The sequence below is a fragment of the Asterias rubens genome, chromosome 9 (assembly GCF_902459465.1).
Source record: "Asterias rubens chromosome 9, eAstRub1.3, whole genome shotgun sequence".
In the NCBI taxonomy this organism is placed as follows: Eukaryota; Metazoa; Echinodermata; class Asteroidea; order Forcipulatida; family Asteriidae; genus Asterias; species Asterias rubens.
Window position 1 is genome coordinate 18,889,493 of NC_047070.1, and position 26,011 is coordinate 18,915,503.

The following is a 26,011-nucleotide window of genomic DNA, read 5'->3' on the forward strand; positions in this document are numbered from 1 at the left end:
AAAATGGAACCTAAACACTTCACTGGTACCTGCCCCCTTCATGTGCTAGCGTGTAATTACGAAAGTGAATCACGTCCTGTTCCCGTTTCAATTTGGCCGGAAATACATAGCGTTTAACTCTTCAGTCGAAATGGCACCAGGCTTACCTGAAACCGACGTCATGCTGGTGGGACCAGGGAACAAAGTTCACGGCGGTTCACAGTCGCCACGCCTGTTGACGTCACTTTTGCGTTGTCGGCTTCTTTTATCTTATAAAGTAAGGCCATGCAGATCACAGATACATAAATTTAATTTAATTTTTTTTTTAATTGTTTCAGCCACCACCCTACAATCATAATTAAAAGCAAACATAAAACTAATGAATAAAACAGTATGTTTTTTAGTTTATTTTTTCACCGTTTCGGCCTTAATTTCGCCTTTAATTCATTCATTAAAGAATCATATTTAACCGATGGCAAGTTAGAAACAAATCTCTCAAAGTTAAACCCTTAAAAGTCCCCATGATCAGCCGCCCACATAACGCAATCCATAAAAGTTGCGGGAACCGGTCAACCGGGGTAAATTTGATGGGATGGGGACGGCCCGTATTTTATGAGAAAAGGCAGGCCGCCAAAATTAGGCTTTTTACGACCAAACAAAAAACGTGATCATCAAACCGCATGAGTCAACAAAGTGTTTGTGTTTGGCGGTCATAAACTGAATCATGCTATTAACCAAAAATGTCTCCCAAAATAAAAACCGGGAAACGCACTTCCACATTACGCGTATTTTTAATTGCCCCCCCCCCCCAAAAAAAAAAAAAAAAATGTGTGTACTGGTATTTCCCAAAGTTCATACATTGTTTCTTGTGTGCTTATTGTAAACTAACAACGTAACACTAATGGCATTTTAAAGTTTGCTTAGCAAAGTTGACGGGTGTCCTTTGTTGTGACGGAGTTATGTTGGGCTGGGTTACATTTTTCTTCGTTTTAGAATGACATCGTTTATAATTCTCGATAACTTGACAATAATGGTATGGAATACCGCCTTTTCATACAAATAATTGATTTGTTGCAAACCACTGTGACTTAAAAGTAGGATAAATGGTTGGGTGTGTCAAAATTACCCTACTAATTGTTGAATAACTAGGAATGAACATAGCTCTTTGAAGGAATAAAACTTAATCAGGCACCTGTTCTGACTAACGGTCAAGTGCAATACTGCCCTCTGTTGACTCATTGTGGAAAGTGTAAATTGCCATAAAATAACCGAATGAAACTTTGCCAACAAAAATAACTTGTTTTTCTTTTCTTTCACAGTGATTATTTCAACTACTATTTTATTAAAAGTGGGTGGAAGATTCACAACTGTTTCCAGCAGTAGTTGCTGAATGTAAACCCATAGAAGATGCTGAAACTCAACTTTAAAAAAAAACTGTCTTAAAGACACTGGACACCTTTGGTAATTGTCAAAGACCAGTCATCGAAGTTGCGAGATAATAATGGAAGAAAAAATTCCCATGTCACAGAAGTTGTGTGCTTTCAGATGCCTGATTTCGAGACCTCACAAATATTTTAGTAAGAAATTACTTCTTTCTCAAACACTACGTAATACTTCAGAGGGAGCTGTTTCTCACATACACAATGTTTATACTATGAACGGCTCTCCTTAGCTCGTTACCAAGTAATTTGTTATGATACAAATTATTTTGAGTAATAACCTCTAGTGTCCAGTGCCTTTAAAATGTTTGTTTGGTCAAGCACCTTGAGCAGTAACTCATTGGTAGATACAAATGCTATATTATTATTACTTTGGTTACCAGACAAGAATTCCAGAGTATTATCTGAGCATTGAGTCAGAGCAATTAAAAAGTGTCACAAGTCAAACATTTTAATAGACACATTCACAAGCATTAAGGATGCAGTCATAGTGAGCTTTTCCTTTATTACAGATAATGCAGAAGTCATTTTCAATCACAGTTATTCATAATATTGACATGAGTACATTCAATAGAGCAGCCATCAACACAAATCTGCTGAGCAGAGACAAATCTTGCTTAGCAGAAATGGGTTACCAGCCACATGCTAAGTGAGGGAAATACCGACTGTCTCCTCGTTGAATTTTACTTCAAAGCAAATACACTTGTTTAAAGAAAAAGTAGATAAAGGGTACCCGATAATAAGCGCTTTAACCCTACAAGCTGGCAACACCTTAAAGTATAAGTTAAATATATATTTGTTTTGTTTGGGCAACATTAATACAAAAAAACTATGGCTTGTTATTTGTAGAGATAAACAAATACAGTTGTGCAGGCCTGGAATTACAGCCATGCCATGCCCTCCACTTCCCTGGTATTGGCCTTGGTGCCCCTTCAAAAATTTCCCATTGATTTAAGATTTTCCAAAGGAGGTGTTCTTTTCAAAATACAAACAGCGTTGCCCTTTCTATGTTGAAATTCCAGGCCTGGGTGTGGTTAAATAGATTAAAGTTTGCCAAAATCTACAAGCTAGATTTGGAATTTCTCTACAACTGAAGATTCAAGACGAAGATTGGGAGGCCCGGTAATTCATGGGGGGCAACAGAGGCGATTACCACCATCCGCCTTGGTGCCCCTTGAAATGTTCCAGGGCAAATTTACACCTAATGAGCTACACTTTACCAAGGGCATCAAGCGTGTATTGGTCATGTTTTAATTTTAAAATCAACACAACTCATCTGGCATTGAACTATTTTTAGTACAGTCTCGTCAAACACACAGTCTGCAAGATACATTTCACTCGACAAAACCCCAGTATTTCTTTACACAGTTCATTCAATAGATTAATATAATTCGAAGGATGAAACACAGTTCATTCAATAGATTAATATAATTCGAAGGATGAAACAAAAACAGAAGTGGATTCTCCCAACTTTGTAAACTGTATCATGAAGACAACTTCAAAGTCATCGCCTCAGTGCAACATTCAGTTTGGTCAAAATATACGAGGCCAATATACTGTATGTGGCAGCAAGTACCCCCCCCCATCAAACCCAAACACAGTGTTTCCTCTTTAAAAGAAGTGCCCCCAAAATCTGGGTTTTTTTTTTTCACGAGTTTGCTCTACTATTCCTAAAGAGAAGATTTGTTTACTAATGTTGAACCTCAATTGCATTTTCCTGTTTACCATCTTACAAAAAAACAAAAACAAAAACTTTAAAGTACAGGATTCAGAGGAAGCTGAATTCAATTAAATCTTTAACAACTTTTGCTCTGTAAGTCTCGCCATCGTCTGGAAGTGATGACTCAACGGAATTGAATCGGACTGATTCGCAGTCCCAGGCAGTCCTTGCCGACCTCCGTGACCTGAGTGACCCGGCAGATTGACCCCTTGAACTCTGGCAGGTAGCAGGTCCCACTCAGCGGACATTTCTCAACTGGCTTTCCCCTGTGCGAAAAAACAAAAACAACCTTTGTACCAAAATTTCCAATTGAAGAAAGTGAATCACATCTTCTGATCATATCGAAGTCTTATATAGCGCATGTATCTACCAAACAAGGTACTCAAGGCGAGTATATACAAACTTTCAGAAAGATAGATTATTGCAGTGATGAATTCTGAGACCCAATTATGAAGCACTTATAAGGGTTTACAAGGTGCTACGGCGCATAAAGCAGCCACAACCAGGAACAACGGGGCGAACCCCTTCTCTTTTGGATAAGTGCACTGGGTTCTTTTACATGCGTTACACAACACATGGGACCAACGGCTTTACGTCCCATCCGAAGAATGAAGCAATGGTAAAGTGTCTTGCTTAAGGACACAAGTGTATAAATGAGTGTACTTGTGTGCTGGGTAGATGCCTTCACCACATAATACCATACTGCAACCTGGAATAGCGTATCAATCATTCATTTACCAATGACTGTTTATCCATAGTAAGAGGAGATCATGTGTACATGTTTAAACTCGAGATATTAACTCGGTCAGAGTTTTTTAAACTTAGCCTGATGAACTTGTGTCCGATGAGAGTGCTATCAGATGATTGTCCAGAGAGGGCAAATTTTTACGACCAATATTATGATTTGACCATGTAAGCTTTCTGTTGTAAGATAATGTGTGCATAATGCTTGAGTGGTCAAACAATGGGTGCATTCGTTTAGCTTCCCCGGGTCGACCCCGCAGTGCTCACTCGAGTGAGCCCCTGACATGAACTAATCGAATCAACACACTCGCCCTCTCAAGGTGACGGCATGCACCTCAGGTCACCCCCAATTGACCCCCTCCACAAGCAGGGCACTGGGGGCTGACCTGGGTGAGTCCCCTCAACAGACCGGGTGGACCCAGGGAAGCTAAACGAACGCACCCAATGTTGTCGACAGCAGTTGTTTATGTCAAAAGAATTTGGGGCTGAAAGAGTAAACTATTGGCTGAATAATAAATACCTGTATATAGGCTTATAGGTTGCTGCACAAATGTCGAATGGGTTATGCTCATCGTAGTTCAGCTTGTGTGCATCCGTAAGGTTCTTCTCACACGCCAATAGAATCTTCCGTGTCTGCGTCGAAAAGAAGCAACAACAAAAAGTCAGTAGAAGGCAAGGAAATTCATCTTTAAAAGGGTGCTTTCATCGGGAAAATCTTAAAGTCAGTTGGAAACTTTTGAAGGGACACCAAGGCCAAGACCACGGACATTAAAAATAAATAATAATAATAATAATAATGATAACCGTATTTATAACGCGCCTTTCGCCAAAGGATACAAAGCGCCAGGTATTATTACTGCAAGGAGTGGGACGAAGTTTGAGATATAAGACCTAATCCTTAGCACCATGTAATGGTTTACAAGGTGCTGTGGCGCAATATGCTGCCAATCCGGCCAGGAACACCTGGGCAAACCCCTTCTCTTTACGATAAGTGCACTGGGTTCTTTTACATGCGTTTACACAACACATGGGACCAACGGCTTTACGTCCCATCCGAAGGACGAGGCAATGGTTAAGTGTCTTGCTGAAGGACACAAGTGTCATGGCTGGGGACAACAGAGGTCATGGTCTCCGCGGCCTTCATGTTATAATAATAATAACATAAAATTTATAAGGCGCACAGTATCTTGAATGGTACCATTCAAAGGCGCCGGATGCTAGCAAGCTGACAAATTGAACAGATGAGAGTTGAGGTTGTGTTTGAAAGTAGAAAGATGAGGTGTGGCCCTCAGCTCGTCTGGCAAGGAATTCCAGAGACGCGGTGCGCAGCTGGAAAAGGCACGGTCTCCGTAACTTGCCAGATTAGTTTTGGGAACATAGAGTATGTGTGATGATGATGATAATCTAAGGCCTGGTCTGATGTTACGTTGTTGTAGAAGACGTGCAATGTAGCAAGGTGCTAACCCATGGAGGGCCTTGAATGTGAGAAGCATGATTTTGAATTGTATTCTATGTTCAACAGGAAGCCAGTGGAGATTATATGAAATGGGTGATATGTGAGCTGACGATTTTGTCCTGGTGATTCAGGGCCTGCAGTAAAAACTGTCACTGTCAGGATTTTTAGAGTAGCTGGAACTTCTGCTCCAGAAATATCAGCAGAGCTGTTGGAAATGGGAGTTTCTCCGATGATACTTCATGGGGGAAAAATACCTCAATGCAGGGCATGATTTTGTACATTGGACTGGACCCCAGACACGAGGTAAAACATTTATAAAATGCAGGTGAACAAAACTTGGGTCTCTCTCAATAAAAACAAGCCTGCTTACAACAGTCCAAAAAAAATAATACAATAGACCTTATGTATTGACATCATCCAGCCGTCATCCATCATCCAGCCGTCATCTTAGTGGAAAAACGTTGACGAAACAATCGAGACGCACGGATTTGTATGCGCGGCGCACAAGGATTTGCCAATGAACAACCTCCTTTTGACCTCTAGGTGAGGGCGCCCTACTGAAATGACGTCATGTGCATAAGGTCTATGAAACAAAACAACTATACACCGGGAAGGCACTGACCTGTGAAGCGACTTCTGGCTTAGGGCCGAGCTCAAGGAGTCTGCGAGCAAACGAAGCCGCCGTCTTAAAGTTCTTGAGCTTGAAGAAGAGATTGAGAGCTGTACGGAGTGTAAGAACCTGGTGTATAGGCTGCAGGTTGCAGTGTGTGAAGTAGGCCGCCAACTGTCAAATCAACATTAATGTTTTATTGTCACATGTGAAATATAATTGTACAGGGAAATGCAATTTGGTTTTGCGTGTCTAAAAATATGTTATACAAAAAATACATACTAAAGAATTACCCATTTAGTAATAATAAATAATAATAATAAGACTTGTAATGCGCACATATCAACCCTGCTGGGTGTTTAAGGCGCAGTAAAACCAAAAACAAAACACTGATGTGTGTAAGCACTGTATACTCAGTACTTTCCTGAGCTCTGTGAAAAAAAATCACAGGCATATTACTTGGGCGAGATTCAAACCCACGACTTTGCAATTCTAGAGCAGTGTCTTACCAACTAGACCACTGAGATTGCCCGGTAGCTTAAAGGAACACGTTGCCTCGAATCGAACGAGTTGGTCTTTGGAACCATTTGTTATGAAATGCGAATGGTTATATAGATATTTTTAAAGTAGAATATAATGATCCACACAAGTTTGACTCGAAATTACACTGTTTTCCTTTTACGTCGCGTACTAACTCGGTCGGCCATTTCATGGAGTCAAAACTTTGACTCTACAAAATGGCTGACCGTGTTTCTTCACAACGTAAAAGATAAACCGTGCAATTTCAAGTCATGTTTGTGTGGATTATTATATTTTACCTTTAGCACTATTTTCTGCTTAATAGCTGTATGAAATTGGGCCCAGAGGTTGAGTACAGTGCTCTTGACCATTTGGCCATGACACGCCTAGTGCGCTGTACAGAGTACCGCTTACCTCGCAGTTACGTTTCTGATCGTCCAGGTTTCCTTTCGGCTGCTCCTTACGATAAATCTCCATCGTCAATCCCAAGACGTACTCTTTGCAGATGTTGATGAGCTGCTGTGCCTGTAATTGTTTATAAAAAGTAGGACCATAGATTCGTAAATACTCCCAAAAATGTATGACCATAAAAACTAATCCTTAGCGAGACGCACTGCAGCTGTTGATAGTTGATAGAAAGATTTTGAGTAAGGATTCCCTTCAAGTAATATGGCTTTGGATAATCACCCAGAAACATTTTGAATCTGAGAAACAATTTGTACAAGGACGGCTTGCAAAACTCTTGCAAAACTGGTTTGCGGAAGTTTCTGATGTTCTACAAAGAAGGGAAACCTGTAAAAAGGTTAGATACCGAAATTAAGTTCAGGACCATCACCCCTTGACATCGGCACTTGGGTAAACTTGGATATTACTGGCCGGACCAATCAAATGTATAGATTGATACACCCAGAGCCTTTCCACAAACTAGAGCAAGTTCGAGTGTGCACAAATAGTCCACCAGTGGTCGACCACAGACTAGCAACGCACATGCGCAGTGACGTACTCACCCGAACGACTCGTCAACCTTCCACCTTTTCGCTAAAGTGTCACTGGTTCCCCTCTGCGCTTAACACATGTTCGAATGGAACATGCTGTTGGGACCAGTGAAGAAACCATGGGCTCGAGGCTGGTTCCAAATGGTCGACCACAGTAGTCAACCAATGGTCGACCAGCCTGGGTTCGAGTCAAAATGGTCAACCTTTAGTTAACCATTGTGCACACTCGAACTTGCTCCTAGACACGATGTGGATATAGGTCTGGCTCGACCAATCAAATCTATAGATTGATACACCCAGAGCCTTTCCACAATCTAGACATGATGTGGATATAGGTCTGGCTCGACCAATCAAATCTATAGATTGATACACCCAGAGCCTTTCCATAATCTAGACATGATGTGGATATAGGTCTGGCTCGACCAATCAAATCTATAGATTGATACACCCAGAGCCTTTCCATAATCTAGACATGATGTGGATATTGGTCTGGCTCGACCAATCAAATCTATAGATTGATACACCCAGAGCCTTTCCATAATCTAGACATGATGTGGATATAGGTCTGGCTCGACCAATCAAATCTATAGATTGATACACCCAGAGCCTTTCCATAATCTAGACAAGATGTGGATATAGGTCTGGCTCGACCAATCAAATCTATAGATTGATACACCCAGAGCCTTTCCAAATCTAGACACGATGTGGATATAGGTCTGGCTCGACCAATCAAATCTATAGATTGATACACCCAGAGCCTTTCCATAATCTAGACACGATGTGGATATAGGTCTGCCTCGGCCAATCAAATCTATAGATTGATAAACCCAGAGCCTCTGTACAATCTAGACATGCTGTAGACATGGGATTTTAAGACCGAGGCTCTTACCTCTGCTATCTCCTGCTTGTTGTCCACCACCAGTAGAGGAACACTGAGCAGAATGACTCGGAAGCGTTCCGCCGCCTCGGCAAACTTTCCCGATGTGGTCAACTGATACGCGGATTGTAGCCTCTGGACCAGGTGACCAAGCTTTAGGCTGACCGCTGCCAGACCGCCTCGGGAACCGGACTCTTTCCTGTGGGAAAAGGTCAATTCATACTTTAGCACTGAACCCGAAAAACCTTAATTCTTTTTTATCCAAAGGTCTACTTGTTGCAAAGAGGGGGATGGTAGAGGGCATCCTGGACAAGAAAAGTGAGTTTTGGAGATTCAAATTTAAGTTGTGCTTATTTGCGATAAACCCTTCCTACTGCCTTATTCTGTAAAGAGCGCCCTCACATGGTCAAGTACACAGTGCTCTGTTCTTACCAGTTTCGGTGCGGGTAGCCCATGAGTGGGGGGAGGCTGGGTAAACCCAGGTACGCTGTTCTTGCTCTGGCGTAGGTCTGCATGAAGAGGGACTTGTAAGGGGTGAAGTCAACCACGCCAACTTGCTCATGAAGAAGCTGAAAACAAGGAAACAAGAAACATCATTATTTATCTATTTTTTTAATATTCTTTTTTTAGTGCAAGTCGCCAGACACACAAGGCCTGAAGGCCACTTCGTATGGGCTATGAAAGGGGTAACCCTGTTTCAACCCTAAGAGTAGGTGCCGACGGCCTCTGGGAAAAAAAATTGTAGCCCACACCTTGAAGTGTCAGGCGACTTGCATAATAAAATGTTTTTTTAAATAAAACAGTCTGGAGGTTGTTGGTTCAAATCCCACACTAGGAAAATGTTCTTTGTTCAACTCTCAATTATGACAGTTTTTAGTGAGATTTGTGTGATGAGACAACATATTTTACATTCAGTTTTGGACAGTTTGCACAATTCGCCGTGCAGGAATGGTTTGCACAATTTGACAATTATGCAGGAATGGTTTGCACAATTTGACGATTGTGCAGGAATGGTTGAATGGTTTGCACAATTTGACAATTGTGCAGGAATGGTTTGCACAATTTGACAATTGTGCGGGAATGGTTGTGCAGGAATGGTTTGCAAAATTTGACATTTGTGCAGGAATGGTTTGCACAATTTGACGATTGTGCAGGAATGCTTTGCACATTTTGTAGATTGTGCGGGAATGGTTTGCACAATTTGACAATTGTGCAGGAATGGTGTGCGCTCGAGCAATATTTACCCCTGTTGAGAACCCTGCCAAGCGAGTTCAAAACAGACCATGCTTGGCAACCTTACAGTACATAGCACCGTTTGCAATGCAATGAGGGGAACCAGTTACATATGTATCCAAATGTCTCTGACTATTAGCAGGTAACCAAGTCTCAAACTGGAACCCACATGGTCTAGTTCCTCACCCTTGTGGCAGACTCAAATGCACCAGCTAGTATGTGGTCCACTGGTAGAGAGGAATTGTTGCACCAGACTTGAGCCTGGTTGGTACCCTTTACTGGAGGGACAAAGTACCCCTCTTCCCCGGAGCCTGCCATCGGACCTCCAGCAATCTCCTGAAGAATAACAAAAAAATATGAGAACGATGAAAATCTTTTAAACAGTTTTGTTTTGTCATGCTGACTTTCTGTTCATGTATTTTAAAAAAAATTCATTGTGACGTCATCATGAGTCAAGTTATGGAAATTCAATGGTTATTACTAAAGGAATTAATGTCATTGAGTCATAAGTCAAAGGTGAGAGTCACTGCCCACAAAAACAGTTTGAAACTTGGATCAAGATCTTAGAATGTACTTTGAAATTTTAACAATTCCACCCTATAACCCCAGGGCCCAACTTTATAGCGCTGCTTAACAGTAAGCAAATTTGCGTGCTTACTGTAGCAGACAAATTTGCTTAAGCCTTAGCATATTTCACAGGTTAGCAGAAAAATTGGGCGGCCATATTGCGTGTTTACCGTGGATTGTGACGTCATTTATTTTCATGCGATAAGCACCGGAAGGTTAGCATGCCTTTTCGTGTGCTTTCGGTTAACAGCGCTATGAAATAGAAATTGCACAGTAAGCACAAATATCGGCCGCTAAGCAGCGCTTGAAATTGGGCCCTAATTTTGTCATGAGCTAAGCCTATTAATTTTTGGTTTTACCCAAGCCAATGTAAATTTTAAGTTTGATTTGGGTCGACCTAGAGTCACCCCAATTTTTTTAGTTCGGCATGACTCTGGCAAGCCTGTCTGAAATGTGTCTTACATTATTTTGGTGTGCACTTACCAGGTCAGCAGGAAGCTCCAAATCATCATCTCCTACGTCCCATCCTCCGTCTTCATCATCTCCTCCTCCCATCATCTCAGCATCTTCAAACTCATCACCACCTGAGAAAACAAAGACGGTTACAAATAGCGGGAACTTTAACTTCAATTTAACTTCATAGGAAGCGCAATCTACCATGCCAACTACTTTGTGAAGAATTTTGCAAACAACTCTTTGTTCTTGCATGTGTCACTTCTAGAAATGACTTGGTTTGTCACAAGTTTACCTCTTTTAAACTCCTCCAGACTACAGAGATGGTTGCGTTATCACAACGTTTGGATATTATACAAATCTGACTCACAAATGGCTAATTGCTAGCCGAATTCTCAGGCCTGATACTTCACGGAGGCAACAAAGGCAATTGCGTCTATGCCCACGGAGGCAACACAGGCGACTGCCTCCATGCCCCTGGTCATTTCCTTGGAGTTCTTGAAATAGAAAACTCAAAATGTCCTCACAGGTTGCCCTTTATCAATGAGAAAGTGCCTTAGTGCCCTTGCTCTTTCACAAATGAAAGAATACAGGCTTGAATTCTGATTCAAACCTTGGCACTGAACCAAGACTCAAGTACTCACCATCCAGAACCAGTTCTGCATCCTCGCCCCATCCACCATCCTCCTCCATCTCCATCTCGGCATCGGCAACCATCGACACTCCACCCTTCCCACGGGGCATGGCGCCCTCAAAGAATCCCTTAGACATTGTCAAGAGGGGCCAATTGTCCTCCGACTGCTTGATGGGGGGAGGAGGCTGTAGTAGCTGGGCGTTGGAATTGATCTCAGGGACCTTGACATGATTTTACAAAACATCAACAATTAGGTATTGACCCATGTCACCTGACGCCATAATCAGAAAAATCTTGAATGCGCCATACTGATGGGCAATTTCACTGTGCGTTTTCATATATAACTCTATGCATAGAGTATGCTGTGCCTTATGCAGTGAAGTGCGCATTTTAGGCGGTGCAGCGTTAATACACGTAAACCTAACTTGCCCACCAACATGGTGAGCGTGGCACCAGTCGCCGCGTGTGTGATGCGCCTGCAAGGGGTCAATTGGAATAAAGTGAAAGTTCCTATAAAAAATTATTCTGTGTGTGTGGGTAGGTATCCACATTCAAACCGGGGACCTATAACAAAATGATAACAAGATATATTTGTAAGTATTTGGTCACCTTTTCATCTTCAGTGAATTCTTCTTTGAGTGCTTCTGCTTCTTCCGCCATTCCATGGGTAGCGGCCGTCAAGTAAGCAAGAGCCTCTGAACAATAGAAAAGAAAAAAGGTTTGTTTAATTCAATACACAATAAGTTGGTTAGACATCTACTCTTGAATTGCAAGGGTCGTAGGTTCGAATCCTACCCGAAAAATATGCCTGTGTTATTTTTTCAAAGCCAGGAAAGTACTTAGTATACAGTGCTAAAATACATATTGTTTTACTCATTTCTCAAAAACTACAGCACCTCAGTAAGTAATATTTGAAGGGAAGCTTTCCACTATCATTATCTTCAAACCCTGTAAGTTTAATGTAAATCTATGGACATTTTGAAAAAGTACCAAAATCCTTTAAACTTACTCTGTCCACAGGTTTGGAGTATCTTAACTCGTTCCTGAACGTCTCCCAGATACATGGCACACTGAAACTGACCGCTGGTGTCCTTGCGAATCTCGGCTACACAGGAGTTCAAGTAAAGGAAACATAATCAACATATCAGTAATAATTCCCATTACTGCACAAGGATAACATGGATAATTGCCAAAAAACAGAATCCGTGTTTGATGTAACCTAATATTTATGAAATAACAAACCTTTAAAAATGTTCAGCCCTATTGGTTATTGGAGTCACAAGACAATAGTGAAAAATGTGTTTTCAAACATTGGTTTTTGACTCGCAAGATTAAAAGTACTTGTTTGACTAATTTGCCCCAAAACGATAATGTCAATTTTATCATTGTTATTGGGCGTTTGTAATTTTCTCAAGCATTCTTAATCTGTTTATCTTAAAATTTTCTGTATTTTCTTAACTTGCTTATATTCATAACCTCTGTCAATCGCCTCAGGACCCTTTGGGGGTTAAGGGTGTTAGTTAATTTGTTATTATAAATATTATTATTATTATTATTATTATTATTTCATCTTATCACAGCATGCAAAAGAAAGATGATATTTTCATTTGTGCCGGTAACTCCTCGAGTCGGGCTACGTTCCGTAGCCTTAGATCTCGAGGGTCTTTCTGAGGATCCCGCTGTTCCCAACAGCGCCGCCTTCTGCAACAGATCTATTCTCACATTTGTCCCTATTTTGTCTAGATGTTTCCCCAGTGCTTTGGGAATTGTGCCAAGCGCTCCAACCACCATGGGGACTACTTTTACCTTTACCTGCCAAATCTTACAAAGTTCCCTGGCCAGGTCTTGGTACTGTTGGATCTTGTCCATCTCCTTCCAAGCTACCCTTTTATCTCCCGGCACAGCTATGTCAATGAGATGACACATCTTCTTTGCCTTATCTAAGCTTACAACATCCAGATGTCTATGATAATGATCGTTATTAAACTCACCAATCTTCATCATCTTGCGCAGTTTCTCCAGATTACCAGTGATCAGATAGAGAAAGGCCAACTTATCAAAGTTCTTGGTTCGTTGGTAAGCCATCTCAACCACCTGATGGTTCCCTTGTAGAAGGGCTGCCTCCCCAAGCTTCTCCCAGCAACTCTTATCATCAAGGGCCCTGGCGGCTTCTAAGGCAACCTGATTCAAGAAATAAAAGAGAAGTAAATCTTGGGCCCTGGGAGACGGCACCAGGGCCTAAAGTCGTGGCTCTGCTTACCGCGAATTCTGCGCTTACAATAACCATTCTCTGCCTCCTGTCTGCTTGCCGGCAAAGCGCATAATTTCTACGATAGCTGTGTAAGCATGGAATGCCTAGTAAGAAGGAGTACACATGCGCACAATCCTGCTTACCCATGAAATACTCTTGACGCGAGTGCGGAATTCTCTGCTTCCGCAAGCGCTGAATCTTAGCTTACAGTAACCATGGCCATGAACAGGGGTCCTGAATTTTAAAGTGAAGACATGGATTGCAAGAATTGTTGAGAGATGATGAAGTCTCATTTCTTACCTCGATGTTCCCACATTCCAGAGCGAGAGCAAAGCGCGTCTTCTCATCCTTGACAAAGTGCAACGCAACCTGAAAATACAAGACAGATCATAAGACAAATCGTAAGACAAATCCAGTTATCCAACAACCTAGTGTCACAGGGCAGACCTCCTCTAATAATCAGAGTATGACCAGTAAACCAAGCAGTCGATAACTTCTCCAAACACATACTATCAAGATTTACATGTTAAACTTCCCTGGGTCGACCCTTGTGTGTGGCGGTTTTTTTTTCTGGGACGAACGTGGGTTGTTATTTGCACACAATCGTCCTGGGAAAAAAAACCGCCACACAGCGGGGTCGACCCAGGGAAGCTAAACAAAAGCACCCTTTTGCTTTCTTATTAAATTTCTCTGAAAAGCTCTGAAAATAACAAATAAGAAGATATTTTTTGAGCTCTTGTAAGAAATGTTTCATGGTCCAGTGGCAGTTCTGAGCGATGAGACAAATTTCTCTATGCGGTTTCGCAGAATCGTTTGCTTAGAAATTTTCTCTGCTTAGCAAATATAAGCAGGGAGTGAGCCACAAACAATATACATTACTCAGTGTTTCAGCTGGTATTCTGATTCAGCTAAGCGAAAATTTTCTGTGCATAGCAAATTTATCTACTCAGCACATTTTAACTGAGAGCCAGTCACACAAGATCAATATCACTTGGTATTTTGGCTGGTAACTCGACTCTGCTAAGCAAGATTTTCTGTGCTTAGCACCGTTTTGTGCTTTGAGAAATGAGGCTTTGTGGGCTAGTTGGGATTTTTGTAATAAATCAAGCCCTCTTGAGGTTGTATTAAGAAAGTTTTGCCTACCTCTGGGTATCCCTTCTTCTGCAAGTAGGCAATGATGGACTGGCCAACCAGCTTAGCAGTGCGCACCATGTGCAGCACCTCGTCGTACTTGCGATGGATCAACGCCAGCTTAAACTTGAACTCAGTCGGGTCGATGCTCAGGATGCGAGGGCGGCATTCGCGATCGAGGCAGTAGACATTCTGACCTTTGACACGGGTGATGTAGATAGGAACATCCAGTGTGCGGATGATGCCGTGATCCCTGTAAGGGTAAGAAAGTCACATGATAACCTGGGCACAATTTCATAAAGCTGTTGAAAGGAGCTAAGCACAACAAAGTAACCAGAAAAAAAGACACCGGCCAAAATAGCATGTTTCATGTACAATCTGTCACTGGTATCCTGCTTCTTTTTCTTTAGCAGAAATTTTGAAAGCATTTATTTCTGCTTATACCCCCATCACACGAACTTGTCTCACTACGTTCTTAAAAAATTTAGCCTTGGCGCAAGCTGTTATTTACTCCCTAATTCAACTATCGCGATCCCCGCTTGCTCCCTCCACGACACTCATATTACTATCGTCTTGCACAAAGACTACATTTTCACGTTGTGAGAACAAGTTCGGTGTGATGGGGGTTTTAAGCAGCTCTATGAAAAGGGGCCTTGTCACACTGATGCGAGTGAGTGCCTTCGTTAAGCTTCCCTGGGTCATCCCTGGTCTGCCCCGGTGCGTTTGAATAGCTTTTGACGTCTTCCAGGGGTTCACCCAGGTCAGCCCCCAGTGCCCCAGTGCCCTGCTTGTGGAGTGGGTCACGCCCCAGGTTACAGGCGTCACCACGAGAGCGGTGAGTGGTCGTTCGTTTAGCTCTTGTCAGGGGCTCACCTGAGTGAGCACCGGGGGGTAGACCCAGGGAAGCTAAACAAACGCACCCAGTGTTTCAGAGTAAAGGGCACTTGTTGACCTGCAACCTACCCATTACTGATGACGTATTTGATGTGGTTACTAGTGGTATAGATGAAAACTCCACTCTCGTCCCAAGCTCCACTCTTCACTCTGATGTTCTCATGGATTGTGCAGAGGCTGTCAAGTTTCCGATTACAGATTCCCAGCGCTACATGATAAACAAAAATCATATGCGATGAGTTATTAAGTTGAATTCATAAATACCCCAGACAGTTTCGCTACTCCTATTGGTGGAGAGCGCGTCACGTAGGGGTGTTTAAACGGTTGATAATAACCAGCTGGAGCTGTTTATAACTGGCTGGCTTCCGCATGTCGGGCACGCAAGACTATAATGCTGAACACAATTCATAGCTATTAGTAACAGCGAGCGCGCGCCTACTCTAAGCGTGCGCGTGTACACACAACCAACGCACATCACACAGATTCTTTACAAAGTTTTTTTTTTATATTTAAAACCTTGAATTTTCAATTGTTAAAGTGTCTATAATTGTATTTTTTAAAAGTTTTTTAACAAAAGGCACTTATGAATTGGAATAAAAGAGAAGTGACACGTTCTTAAACGGATGTTTAAAGCATTGTAGGGCCGTTCGGCTCGGGCCTTTATCACGCGGTAACGACCCTGCCGGTTTTAAACGACCGTTTAAGAACTCTTCGCTACCCTTTTATTCTTTTATTATTTGGGTCAAGATTCAATTAAGTCCACTGTTTGTAAAAGCAATTACATGATAACAGAGTGTAAGTTATCAGGCGAACAAATGTGTCTTTTAAGCCTCTTTCTTTAATGGAATATTCCTGTAATTTACAATTTTTACAATAGTTTACAATTTTTATGAACTTACTGTGCTTTCCAAGAAGAGCCACGTGGGACATATCAGCTGACCAGATGGCGTAGCGAACCTTTGAGATACGCACCGTTCCAACTGAGCGTTTCTGCTGCACATCAAACATGGTGACATTGTCATTGTCGCGCAGCAGTAGCATGCCAGTACCGGCGTACATGATTTCATCGCAGGTCGGCGTTTGAACCTTCTTGGTGACCTCATTCTTAAGATTCTTGATGATGACCTGAAATGGAAATGGATATCGAAAGAGAATTAATGCTTGAGAAAAAAAAAAGTGGAAAGCATAAACCACATGAGCAAGTAGCAAAATAATAATACCACAGTTTATAATCGCAGCATAAGAACTGTATAACTCTGTATTAGTAGTGTGTCATGGCAGAGTGGTTAAAAGCATAAAATTCAACTCTGGCGGTTAAGTCATCGGAGTGTGGGTTCGAATCCAGGCCTCGACACGTGTGTCCTTGAGCAAGATACTTTACTATAGTTGCTTTCCTTCCCCCAGGGGTATAAATGGGTACCTGCGAGGGTGATGTTTTTTAAGAAGTATTTGTGTTCAGATTTAGTATGCTAAAAACACATTCACTTACGGCATGAGTTCTGTCCATGACGGCAAAGCGGTTCCTTGCAACCCAGATGGCAGACAGACCAGATGACCTCTTTCCTTCAGGAGCTTTAGGATACAGACAGAAATAAAGTTAATCAAAGAACTTCGTACTAAAAAACATCATAGGTAACTCTCAGAGAAATTGTTTCGGTAAACTCAACACCCAAACTGTTGGACTCTGATTATGTTGGTGTGCCTGATCCAGTGTACAGAATGATCAGTTAACTAGTGCAGTCCTCCGTCTAACACCATTCAGTCACTCAACACCCAAACTGTTGGACTCTGATTATGTTGGTATGCCTGATCCAGTGTACAGAATGATCAGTTAACTAGTGCAGTCCGCCGTCTAACACCATTCAGTAACTCAACACCCAAACTGTTGGACTCTGATTATGTTGGTGTGCCTGATCCAGTGTACAGAATGATCAGTTTACTAGTGCAATCCTCAGCTCAATACCATTCAGTCACTCAACACCCAAGCTGTTGGACTCTAATTATGGTGGTATGCCTGATCCAATTTACACAATGAAAAGTTTACAAGTGCAGCCTTGAGTTCAAATAGAATCAAACAAAACATTCAGGTAAAGTAACAAGTCTCATAGTCAGAGGCACAATTGGCTTATGCGTAAAGCGCTCGCCTCTCACCGAGGTGACCCCGGTTCGATTCCCGGCCAGGGCCCTATGTGAGTTGAGTTGTGCGTTGGTTCTCTGCTGTGCCACAAGGGTTTTCCAGACTATCCGATTTTCCTCCCTCAGAAAAAAAATCAAACACTTTCGATCTTGGCTGTGCTCCGTGGTCATAATGGGTTGAATGCGCCCTTGCATGCCTGCTTCTCGAACACGTTGTAGCCGCGTCCTTCGCAATTCAGCTCTAGCTATGAGTAAGGACGATTAGCCCCCCAAATTATTATAGTTACTATATTTTAGAAGTGGTTGGATTCAAATGTTACCTACCGTCAGGGTTTTGTTTGTCGCTCTCTTTGGGGACTTGGTATAAGTCATAGGTACTGTTGTCCACATTACTGGTCCGCTGTAAAAAAGAAATCATTTCAAAAATGGTTGGTCAAGTCACTGGAAAAGTTTAGACCACGGCCGGCAGGGCTTCTAAGCATTTCCGGCATGACACTTATGCCTTTGAGCAAGGCACCCAAATATAATTGCTTTGTAAAACGTTGGGGATGTAGTGCATTCTGCTCTACCCATTCGGCTCCTAGTGGATGATACCCATGCCTGCTTCCTTTCAGAAGGGGGGTATATATAACCCTGTTTCAACCCCAGTAGTAGGTGGCAATGTGTCTCTGGTGGCAGTTGATTTGGGTAGACAGCCCAAACCATTTAAGTGTAGCCTTCACTTTGAAGTGGCCGACTGGCCTTGTGAGTTGGGGGATACCTCATAAGTATAATAACGTAAAATAAAATAAAACCTGTAAACGAGAAACTCACAGTGCAGACAAGTACAGCATTCTCAGCAGGGTTATAAGACATGCTGTACACTGGGCTCTTGCTACCTCCTCGTAGCTGCATGATAGCAGTATCCTTGGAGGTAGTGAAGTCCAGCTTGCGTAGATAACGCTCCTTGACGTAGTAGAGGATGTTGCCGTTGACAGCGAAGGCTGGACGCTCTCTCTCCAACTTGAAGACGATCATACCGCTGTCGTGTCCTGATACAGACAGTCATTCAAAATAGTTATCTGTAAAGCATGGAAAATACTCCCGGCAAATGGGAAGCCAATTTTGATGTCACATAGCTGTGTTCGCCGTGAACGAATCGCAGGAGTTGAGCACTCGTCAACTGTTGCGAACTGTTGTTGCAAAATTTGTATCGCATTTGCATTCGCGTTGGCAGGAAGTATGAACTTGGCTTGACCCCTAGAGTGATTGACTAATGACGTGTCCTCGACGCGGAGGCAACAGGGGCAAAGGACAAATCCATTATAAAAGCTCCGCCACAATCACAACCCAATGCACAACCAAAAGTCTAACAAAACAAACTGACATGCTGGTGCGCGTATGCTTGGCGCGCGCGGCAGAGTTGTGCAGAATGGCATTGGAGATGCGCACGTGTTCTTGCTCACACGGCACCATGGGCAGAGACTAATGGATCGGTCTATTGCCTCCAGTGCTCCCGGTTATTGCCTTGGTGCCCTTGAAATGCTCCAGTAGAAGTTTACAATTTCTTCATAGAGGTGACCTTTACCAAGGAGAAAATGCCTTGGTGTCCTTGACCTTTCAAAAACCAGTAAATCTTACATTATTGTTATCATTATTTCCTATTTGGGTTAAATTGAGCGTTGTTGTGAATTAGGACTCACCAGCAGCAAACAGGTTGAGGGTTGGGTGAGGGCAGATGACCCAGAAGCGATCATGGTCACGACGGAACGTCTGGATGCATGTTCTAATGGGGTAAAAATAAAGGAAAACATTTTTGGTTTTGGTTTGACCCTTACACCGACGTGTGTTCACACTGTATACTTAGCACTTTCCCCTCGTTCTATAAAAAAACCTCACAGGCATATTACTCAGGCGGGAGTTGCAATTTTAACAGCAAATAGTGATAAAAGAATGAGAAGTACTTTAGTGCATTTGCATAAATTTATGTAGATTTATTGACTAATGGTACCATATTACCTACTTAACAAGATTTAACAAGAGAACCAGTGAACCCAACCTCGTCCCAAGGGTGTGTCGATCGGTTACAAGGTTGAACGCTCTCTCACCCTGGTATTGGATCATTTGCATATCCAAATTGTTTGGATACGTATGCAAATTAAAATAGTCTGGCTGCTTTTCGCAATTCACATCTTCGTCATAATCTTGTAGTACGGCACCAGATTTAATAGCTTGTTTGTACGTTTTGGGTTGCCAGCGGCTGGCTGTACCTATGAATATGGAACATATTCTAATATTGTAAAGTCGTTGTCCAATCAGGGTCCAAGTAACGAGTTTCCATTCCAGGGTTTACTATTGTAAACATGGTTGAAAATAAAGTAAACCATGGGGACGAGGTTGCAGTGAACCCTACCTTTTCGACATATCCCAAACACGGATGCTCTTGTCCTCCGAGTTACTCAGGATCAGCTCCTGGCGAGGGTGAAAGGTCACGCAAGACACATTGTTATAATGACCTCGACAGGTGTCTACCTCCCAGGCTTTGGCATCTAGAAATAAACAACAACAACAACAGGTTTTTAAGAGAGGAAAGTACCAATGAAATCAACTTTAAAATGGATAGAAGTAGTTGTGTATGGACCCCCTTGTCTGAAGCGGAAGGCACCTACCATTTCTGCCATTTTGGAAGTCAATTCCTTTGAGTAAATTTTTACTCCTAAAATGGCAGACGGGATAAGCAACAGGACGTTGAATGCACCTCTGCACAATGTCTCAACCATTTCCGCCTTTTTGGGAGTCAATTCAGAGTGTTAACAAAAAACTTACCGTTCATCCTCCACAGTTTGACGTAGCGGTCGTCAGCGGCTGAAACAATCAGTGGCATAGTGGGATGGAAGCAGGCCCAGTTGACACCTCGATCGTGACCCTAAGTCAAACCGTAAATAAACATAGTGAATGGATAAATAGTTTTTTCATTCAAGAATTGAAACGTCCATAATCACCTTTGACCTTGCATTTATTTCACATGGAGATTTGCAGTAAAATTTGCAGCAAGGGTGTTTTTGCTTTCATTATTATCTCGCAACTTCGATGACCGATTGAGCTGAAATTTTCACAGGTCTGACATATTATGAATATGTTGGGATACAGCAAGTGAGAAGACTGGTCTTTGACAATTACCAATAGTGTCCACTGTCTTTAAGCACTACTTTGCTGCTCAAGCAACTCTGTGAAATTGGGCGCTGCTTTGTAAGCAAACCAAATCAGCTTACATGTTTGATGAAATTAACCTCTAATCTCACATACAATCAAAAAGTTAACAAAGACAAAATACAATGGTGTCTGGTTTTTTAAGACAGTTCTTACCTCCAAGACGTGTTTGACCACAGCGTCAGCGGATCCAAACAGGTCAGGAGTCATGGTAGACTTGACATGGTCCTCTATGCCTCCCGGCCCGGGGGCAACATTCTTCTTACGCAGACCTTCAAAGTAATGATTAAAAAAAAATTATTATCTATTTCTGGGTAATGGTAATTTTTTAAGGGGATGGGGTCTAGGCAATGGTTTCTTTCCTCGCTTTCCACCTCTAGGCAGAAGAGGCTCGTATTATGTCCCAGTCTTTAATACAAAATAATACGCATATAGGATTTGAGGTATTGCATGGTGAGGTATCAATATATATTTGGTTTGCAGTAACACCATGTGTGTATCTACTTGCCAGGTAGAGTTTGTTCTTAGAGAACTGTCTTTCTTAGAAACTGTCTTTGTCTAGAATAAAGAAAGACAGTTCTCCAAGAACAAACTCTACCTGGCAAGTAGATACACACATGGTGTTACCGCAAACCAATTTGTTTTATCACACCCGATGGGCGTCTCAAAGGACCAAATATTTGTTTTAAACAAGGCCTATTCCTTCACATAGCACCATGTAATGGTTTACAAGGTGATGTAGCAAATCATGCTGCCAATTAAACCAGGAATACAGGGGTGAATCCCTTCTCTTTACGATAAATTCACTAGGTTCTTTTCATGCATTACACAACACACGGGACCTACGGCTTTAGGTCCCATCATGTCGAGGCAATAATTGTTAAGTGTCTTGCTGAAGGACACAAGTGTCACAACCGGGACTCCAACCCAATCTGCTGATCAGAAACACCGGAGCTTACTTTGGTGTTCTTATCTGCTCGGCCATGACAATCTTACTTTTTCACTTACCAGAGATATCCCACACTCTGACTGTCTGGTCCAAGGAGGCAGATACAACCAGATCTTCACTGTGATGAAAGTTGGCGCACATCACATAATGGTTGTGACCAGTCAAGACACTGAAGGGTGGAGAAAGAGTATGTTGCCTTAATCAAACAGATTCTTCATCATTAATTTACATTCATATATACCTTGTATCAGTGCCAAAATTGAGATACTTTGTTTTTGCAACATTAGGGTACAACACATTTTGGTGCGATGATATGATAAGAATGTGGACAATACCAGGGGTGAGAGTCATTACTAAGGACAAAGTCTGAAACTTAGATACAAATTCAAAGGTATGTTGAAATGATGGCATTTCTACCATTTGGTAACCCCTGGAGTTATAGATTCCAAGGAGCTTTTGGAAACAGTATCCAAAGCACTAGAGAAGAAGACCAATTAGCGGGATTTCTTTATTTGTGGAAAAAAATATTGTCTGATTTTCTTCACCAGGCCGACATAACAAGTCTGAATTCAGCCAAAAGACTGAACAATCTCATCCCTGCACTACTCACTGGATACAATTTCTTGACTGCCAATTCCAAATGCGGATCGTCTGATCATCAGATGCACTTAAAATCCATGGGTATTCCTGAGAGGATAAAAGTAGTGTTTGATTGTTACTTCTCTTGTTCGTCTCTTTGATCATGTAAAATTTGTGCATCATCACTTTTTTTAAACCCCAATTCTTCTCGATATTTTTAACATTTTAGTACATTTTTCCATGGTGTATAAAGTAAACTCCATAACACTCACGACTTGGACTTGCATGTACTTTGCATGTGTGTTTACTCTACGCATCAAGGCAAAGTCTGCCTCAATTGACATCACAAAGGGGTAGGAGTCAACCCCCAAAACAACTTTATCTACTTTTTAAACATATAAATCGTTACAAACAATTACTTAAAAAAATTGTTTTATTGTTACTAAACATACACTCTTATGTTTGAAAAAATAAAAACTATATTTCCAAGTTGTACTTACATGATGGAATACTGCTGTGCGGATATAATCAAGATGGCCAAGTAGAGTGAAAAGGCATCTCTTCAATTTGTAGTTCCACACTTTGATCTTGTAGTCATCACCTCCAGATACAAACAGCGGCTGCTGCTGGTGAAATCCAATCCCACGCACTGGACCTGCATTCAGGAAAACAAAAGATTCACAGTGTTAGTCAACCCTCCTACTGTTTGACCGTTCAATGGTTCTGCCAGCACTTCCAATAAGTCAATAATAATAATAATAATTATAATGATAACCAGTTTTTATGTAGCGCTTTTTTACACCAGAATGGCATCTCAAAGCGCTTCCAACATTATTACTCCTGGTCATTGAGCCTTTCCTCCATCTTTAAACCATCTCAGCTCCCTGGGGAGTATACAGGGATAACCCTGTTTCAGCCCCAGGAGTAAATGGCAGCATGCCCCTGGTTACCAACAGTCGGTTTGGGTTGACAGCCAAAATCAATCAAGTGTAGCCCTCACCTTGAAGTAGAAGTCCGGCCTTGTGATGTAAGACTACATGAATATCTCGTTCAAAATATAAAATATCAAAAACAAAACCAGACAGATTGTAAAGACCATGTGAACCTTATTTACAATAAGTGTGACCTTGTACATTCTTGAAGTATTCTGGCAGGCACTGTACTACACTGGTCCTATGGGAAAGTTTACATTTTGTGTCATAATGTCCACGTAAAACCAAGAGTTATGAAAGTAAAAGCTGGACAAGTTTTGAGATGTGCCCCTTTCATCATATCAAAAGTTGATAAGAATTAGACAGTGCAATCTCCATAAACTTTAAGATTTTATGTCTTCTTCCATTGAGCTGTGTACAAATCATGCCTGTTGCAGGAAGTCCAGGCTCTGTGGCTCTTTTGTAAACGTGTCACAGGTCACATCGTCTATACTCTTACCGTCGTGCTCATCAAATTTTTCCAGCATGGTACACATGCGATAGTCCCAGAGCTGTATAGTGCCATTATGTAAACTGGTCAAGATCCATGGCCGCTTCGGATGGAAACAGAGGCCTGGATGGAAGAAACAATTCACACGTTAAAGATTATTAATAGTGATAACAATAAAAAAGAGTATTTATATTGGGCCTTATGCCGGGCATCAAGGCGCTTAGAGAGCAACACTCAAGCATAGAAAGGGCAGTTAAAAAACAGGGTTAAACATTTATTTCCACTGACTCGATGCATCAATGTCCTTTTCACAAACCTCTTTTCCCCAGTGTGGGGTGGGGGGGGGGGGCAACCCCGTGGAATCTAGCCGGCCCTTTCACACTTGGGACCTCTTTACCCCTGATCAACCCCGGCAAATGAGCATACCCCAGGGAATAGCTACATTGTATGTCTCCTCCCCGAGGCCCTGTATTTACTGTCCATCGTTTGGGACAAACACTGGACAGTTTAGATTCACTGATTTTGGATTTGAATATCTCACCTTTGACCCTGGCCGATTTTGTTTCAAACTTGGTCAGCATTGCTGAAAACCTCGTCACTCTCTCTTTTGAAATCAAACTCGATGTGAAATGACGTAGTAGTAGTCTATAAAAATAAAATAGAGGAAGAAAGAATGGAAGTATGTAAATGGGAAAAGTTTCTGTGTGTCCTGCCACCACTTTTTCATGAAGTTAAAATACTGCCGGCTGCCATGAAATGAATTTGAAATAGTATTTAATTGTAATTTACTCAAGTCAAAGTCAAAGTCAAATAAATGAGATACACCATTCCAATTTTCTTATTAAGAAAAGACTAAAGACAAAAGAGGAATAAAATGGTGTAGAATTTTTTATAATTTATAATCTAAATTCCTGTTTTGTGTTTGGTATGTGGTAACAATTAGTGGAAAAGTGGCATCAGGATACGGAAAGCTTTCCCTAAAATGTATCACATTATAACTATTTACTTTATAAGATCCTTATATGATTATTGATAACCGTATTCCCGTCTCAGGTAAAATAGTTAAGTTGAAAATAGATAAACTGAATTGACGCCTTTGAGTTGACTTGAGTTTGTGACTGACGGTCGTTCTCGGCCGAACTTTTTTTTGTCAGATACGGAAGACCGGGCAATGGAAATAATCACACGATTTAAGGCAAGCAGTGAAACAAATCATTTTGATAACTTCCATGTGCTATGATTATTACAGTGTATTTATATAGTAAAAAGTAAAATTAAAACTCACCTGTTTGCAGAGAAACAAACCCTAACTGCACAAACGAATGGCAACAAATCGTGGCCACGTCACTTTGCCATACGCGAAAAATTCCCGCTGGTAACCCACATCGTCTGCCAACACTTACCCCTTACCGCAGAGTACCACCGACCTTTCATGAGGACGTCTGGTGTCCATTTCACTTATGGATACATCAACGGTACAATTTATAATTTTGGAGCCAGGCTTCGATCGGGAAATCAGTTTGGTGGGCGGGGCCTTGGATGGATTGCGAGGGGTTTAATAAAAGTTTGACTACGGAGAGTTCCATATTAAATGGTGTTGATAGCTGGAGCATTGAGGTAGGTTGGAGTCGAAGAGGTTTGCAAAGGAATCGGAGTAATGAACAATAGTCTTTAACCAATCCACCGTCTTTGATCTTCGAGCTAAATTCCAAGACATAGTTCTTAGTGCACAAAGTTTGGAGAATACTATTTGCATATTACTTATTTTAAAACGTTTATTTCACGTCCGATTTCTCGGCAAACTACTTTCCCACCATGACTTCAAGTACACATCCAAAATACCCCTTTCCAAATTTCAGCACGAGTAAATTACTTTACACCAACAATCAATAAAAGACCCGTCCCAGAAAAGAAACTTTAAGAAAAATTCGCCCCCCGGGAGCCACGAGGTATAAAGTGGCCCCCTAAAGAAGCTAAAGGCAGGTCAAAACTTTACAATTTCTTCGGAGTAAGACACTTCTCTAGAATATCACAAAGGTTGTGTGTTCAAATCCCACCCGAATATTATGCCTGAGATGTTCAAGTTTGCAGGCTGGGGAGCATCAGTGTTACACACATGAGATTCCTGCTGGGGCTGATTCTTTCGAGAAGGCAAAATATACATTTGGGTTTTGGAACTGAATTGAATGTTTAAAGATGTATACTAACACACTTACACCTTTAAAATTAATTTA

The 26,011-nt window shown here is 41.7% G+C and overlaps 1 protein-coding gene across 1 annotated transcript; it reads right to left on the reverse strand.

Annotated features, from left to right (window-relative positions):
* Nucleotides 1-1,891: 1,891 nt before the first annotated feature.
* LOC117294515 (coatomer subunit alpha-like) lies at nucleotides 1,892-25,166 on the reverse strand. The gene is made up of 29 exons (XM_033776961.1): nucleotides 25,063-25,166; nucleotides 24,319-24,422; nucleotides 23,787-23,900; nucleotides 22,856-23,010; nucleotides 22,387-22,463; nucleotides 21,836-21,945; nucleotides 20,984-21,099; nucleotides 20,444-20,543; nucleotides 20,031-20,166; nucleotides 19,321-19,403; nucleotides 18,452-18,669; nucleotides 17,963-18,038; nucleotides 16,992-17,074; nucleotides 16,402-16,627; nucleotides 15,572-15,710; nucleotides 14,621-14,861; nucleotides 13,778-13,846; nucleotides 13,218-13,407; nucleotides 12,236-12,331; nucleotides 11,836-11,921; nucleotides 11,237-11,447; nucleotides 10,623-10,723; nucleotides 9,759-9,908; nucleotides 8,772-8,908; nucleotides 8,352-8,538; nucleotides 6,882-6,992; nucleotides 5,961-6,122; nucleotides 4,403-4,515; nucleotides 1,892-3,404 (listed from the first exon to the last, which is right to left on the reverse strand). The coding sequence occupies exons 2-29, from the start codon at nucleotides 24,356-24,358 to the stop codon at nucleotides 3,263-3,265; spliced, it is 3,669 nt and encodes a 1,222-aa protein (XP_033632852.1). The 5' UTR covers nucleotides 24,359-24,422; nucleotides 25,063-25,166; the 3' UTR covers nucleotides 1,892-3,262.
* Between the last annotated feature and the right edge of the window lie 845 nt (nucleotides 25,167-26,011).

Coding starts and splice junctions, on each gene's coding strand:
- LOC117294515 (XM_033776961.1), bottom strand. CDS start 24,358: ATGCTGACCAAGTTTGAAACAAAATCGGCCAGGGTCAAAG. Junction 6,123..6,881: donor ATCAGAAACGTAACTGCGAG/GTAAGCGGTACT, acceptor TTGATTTGACAG/TTGGCGGCCTACTTCACACA. Junction 4,516..5,960: donor AGCCAGAAGTCGCTTCACAG/GTCAGTGCCTTC, acceptor TTTTCGACGCAG/ACACGGAAGATTCTATTGGC.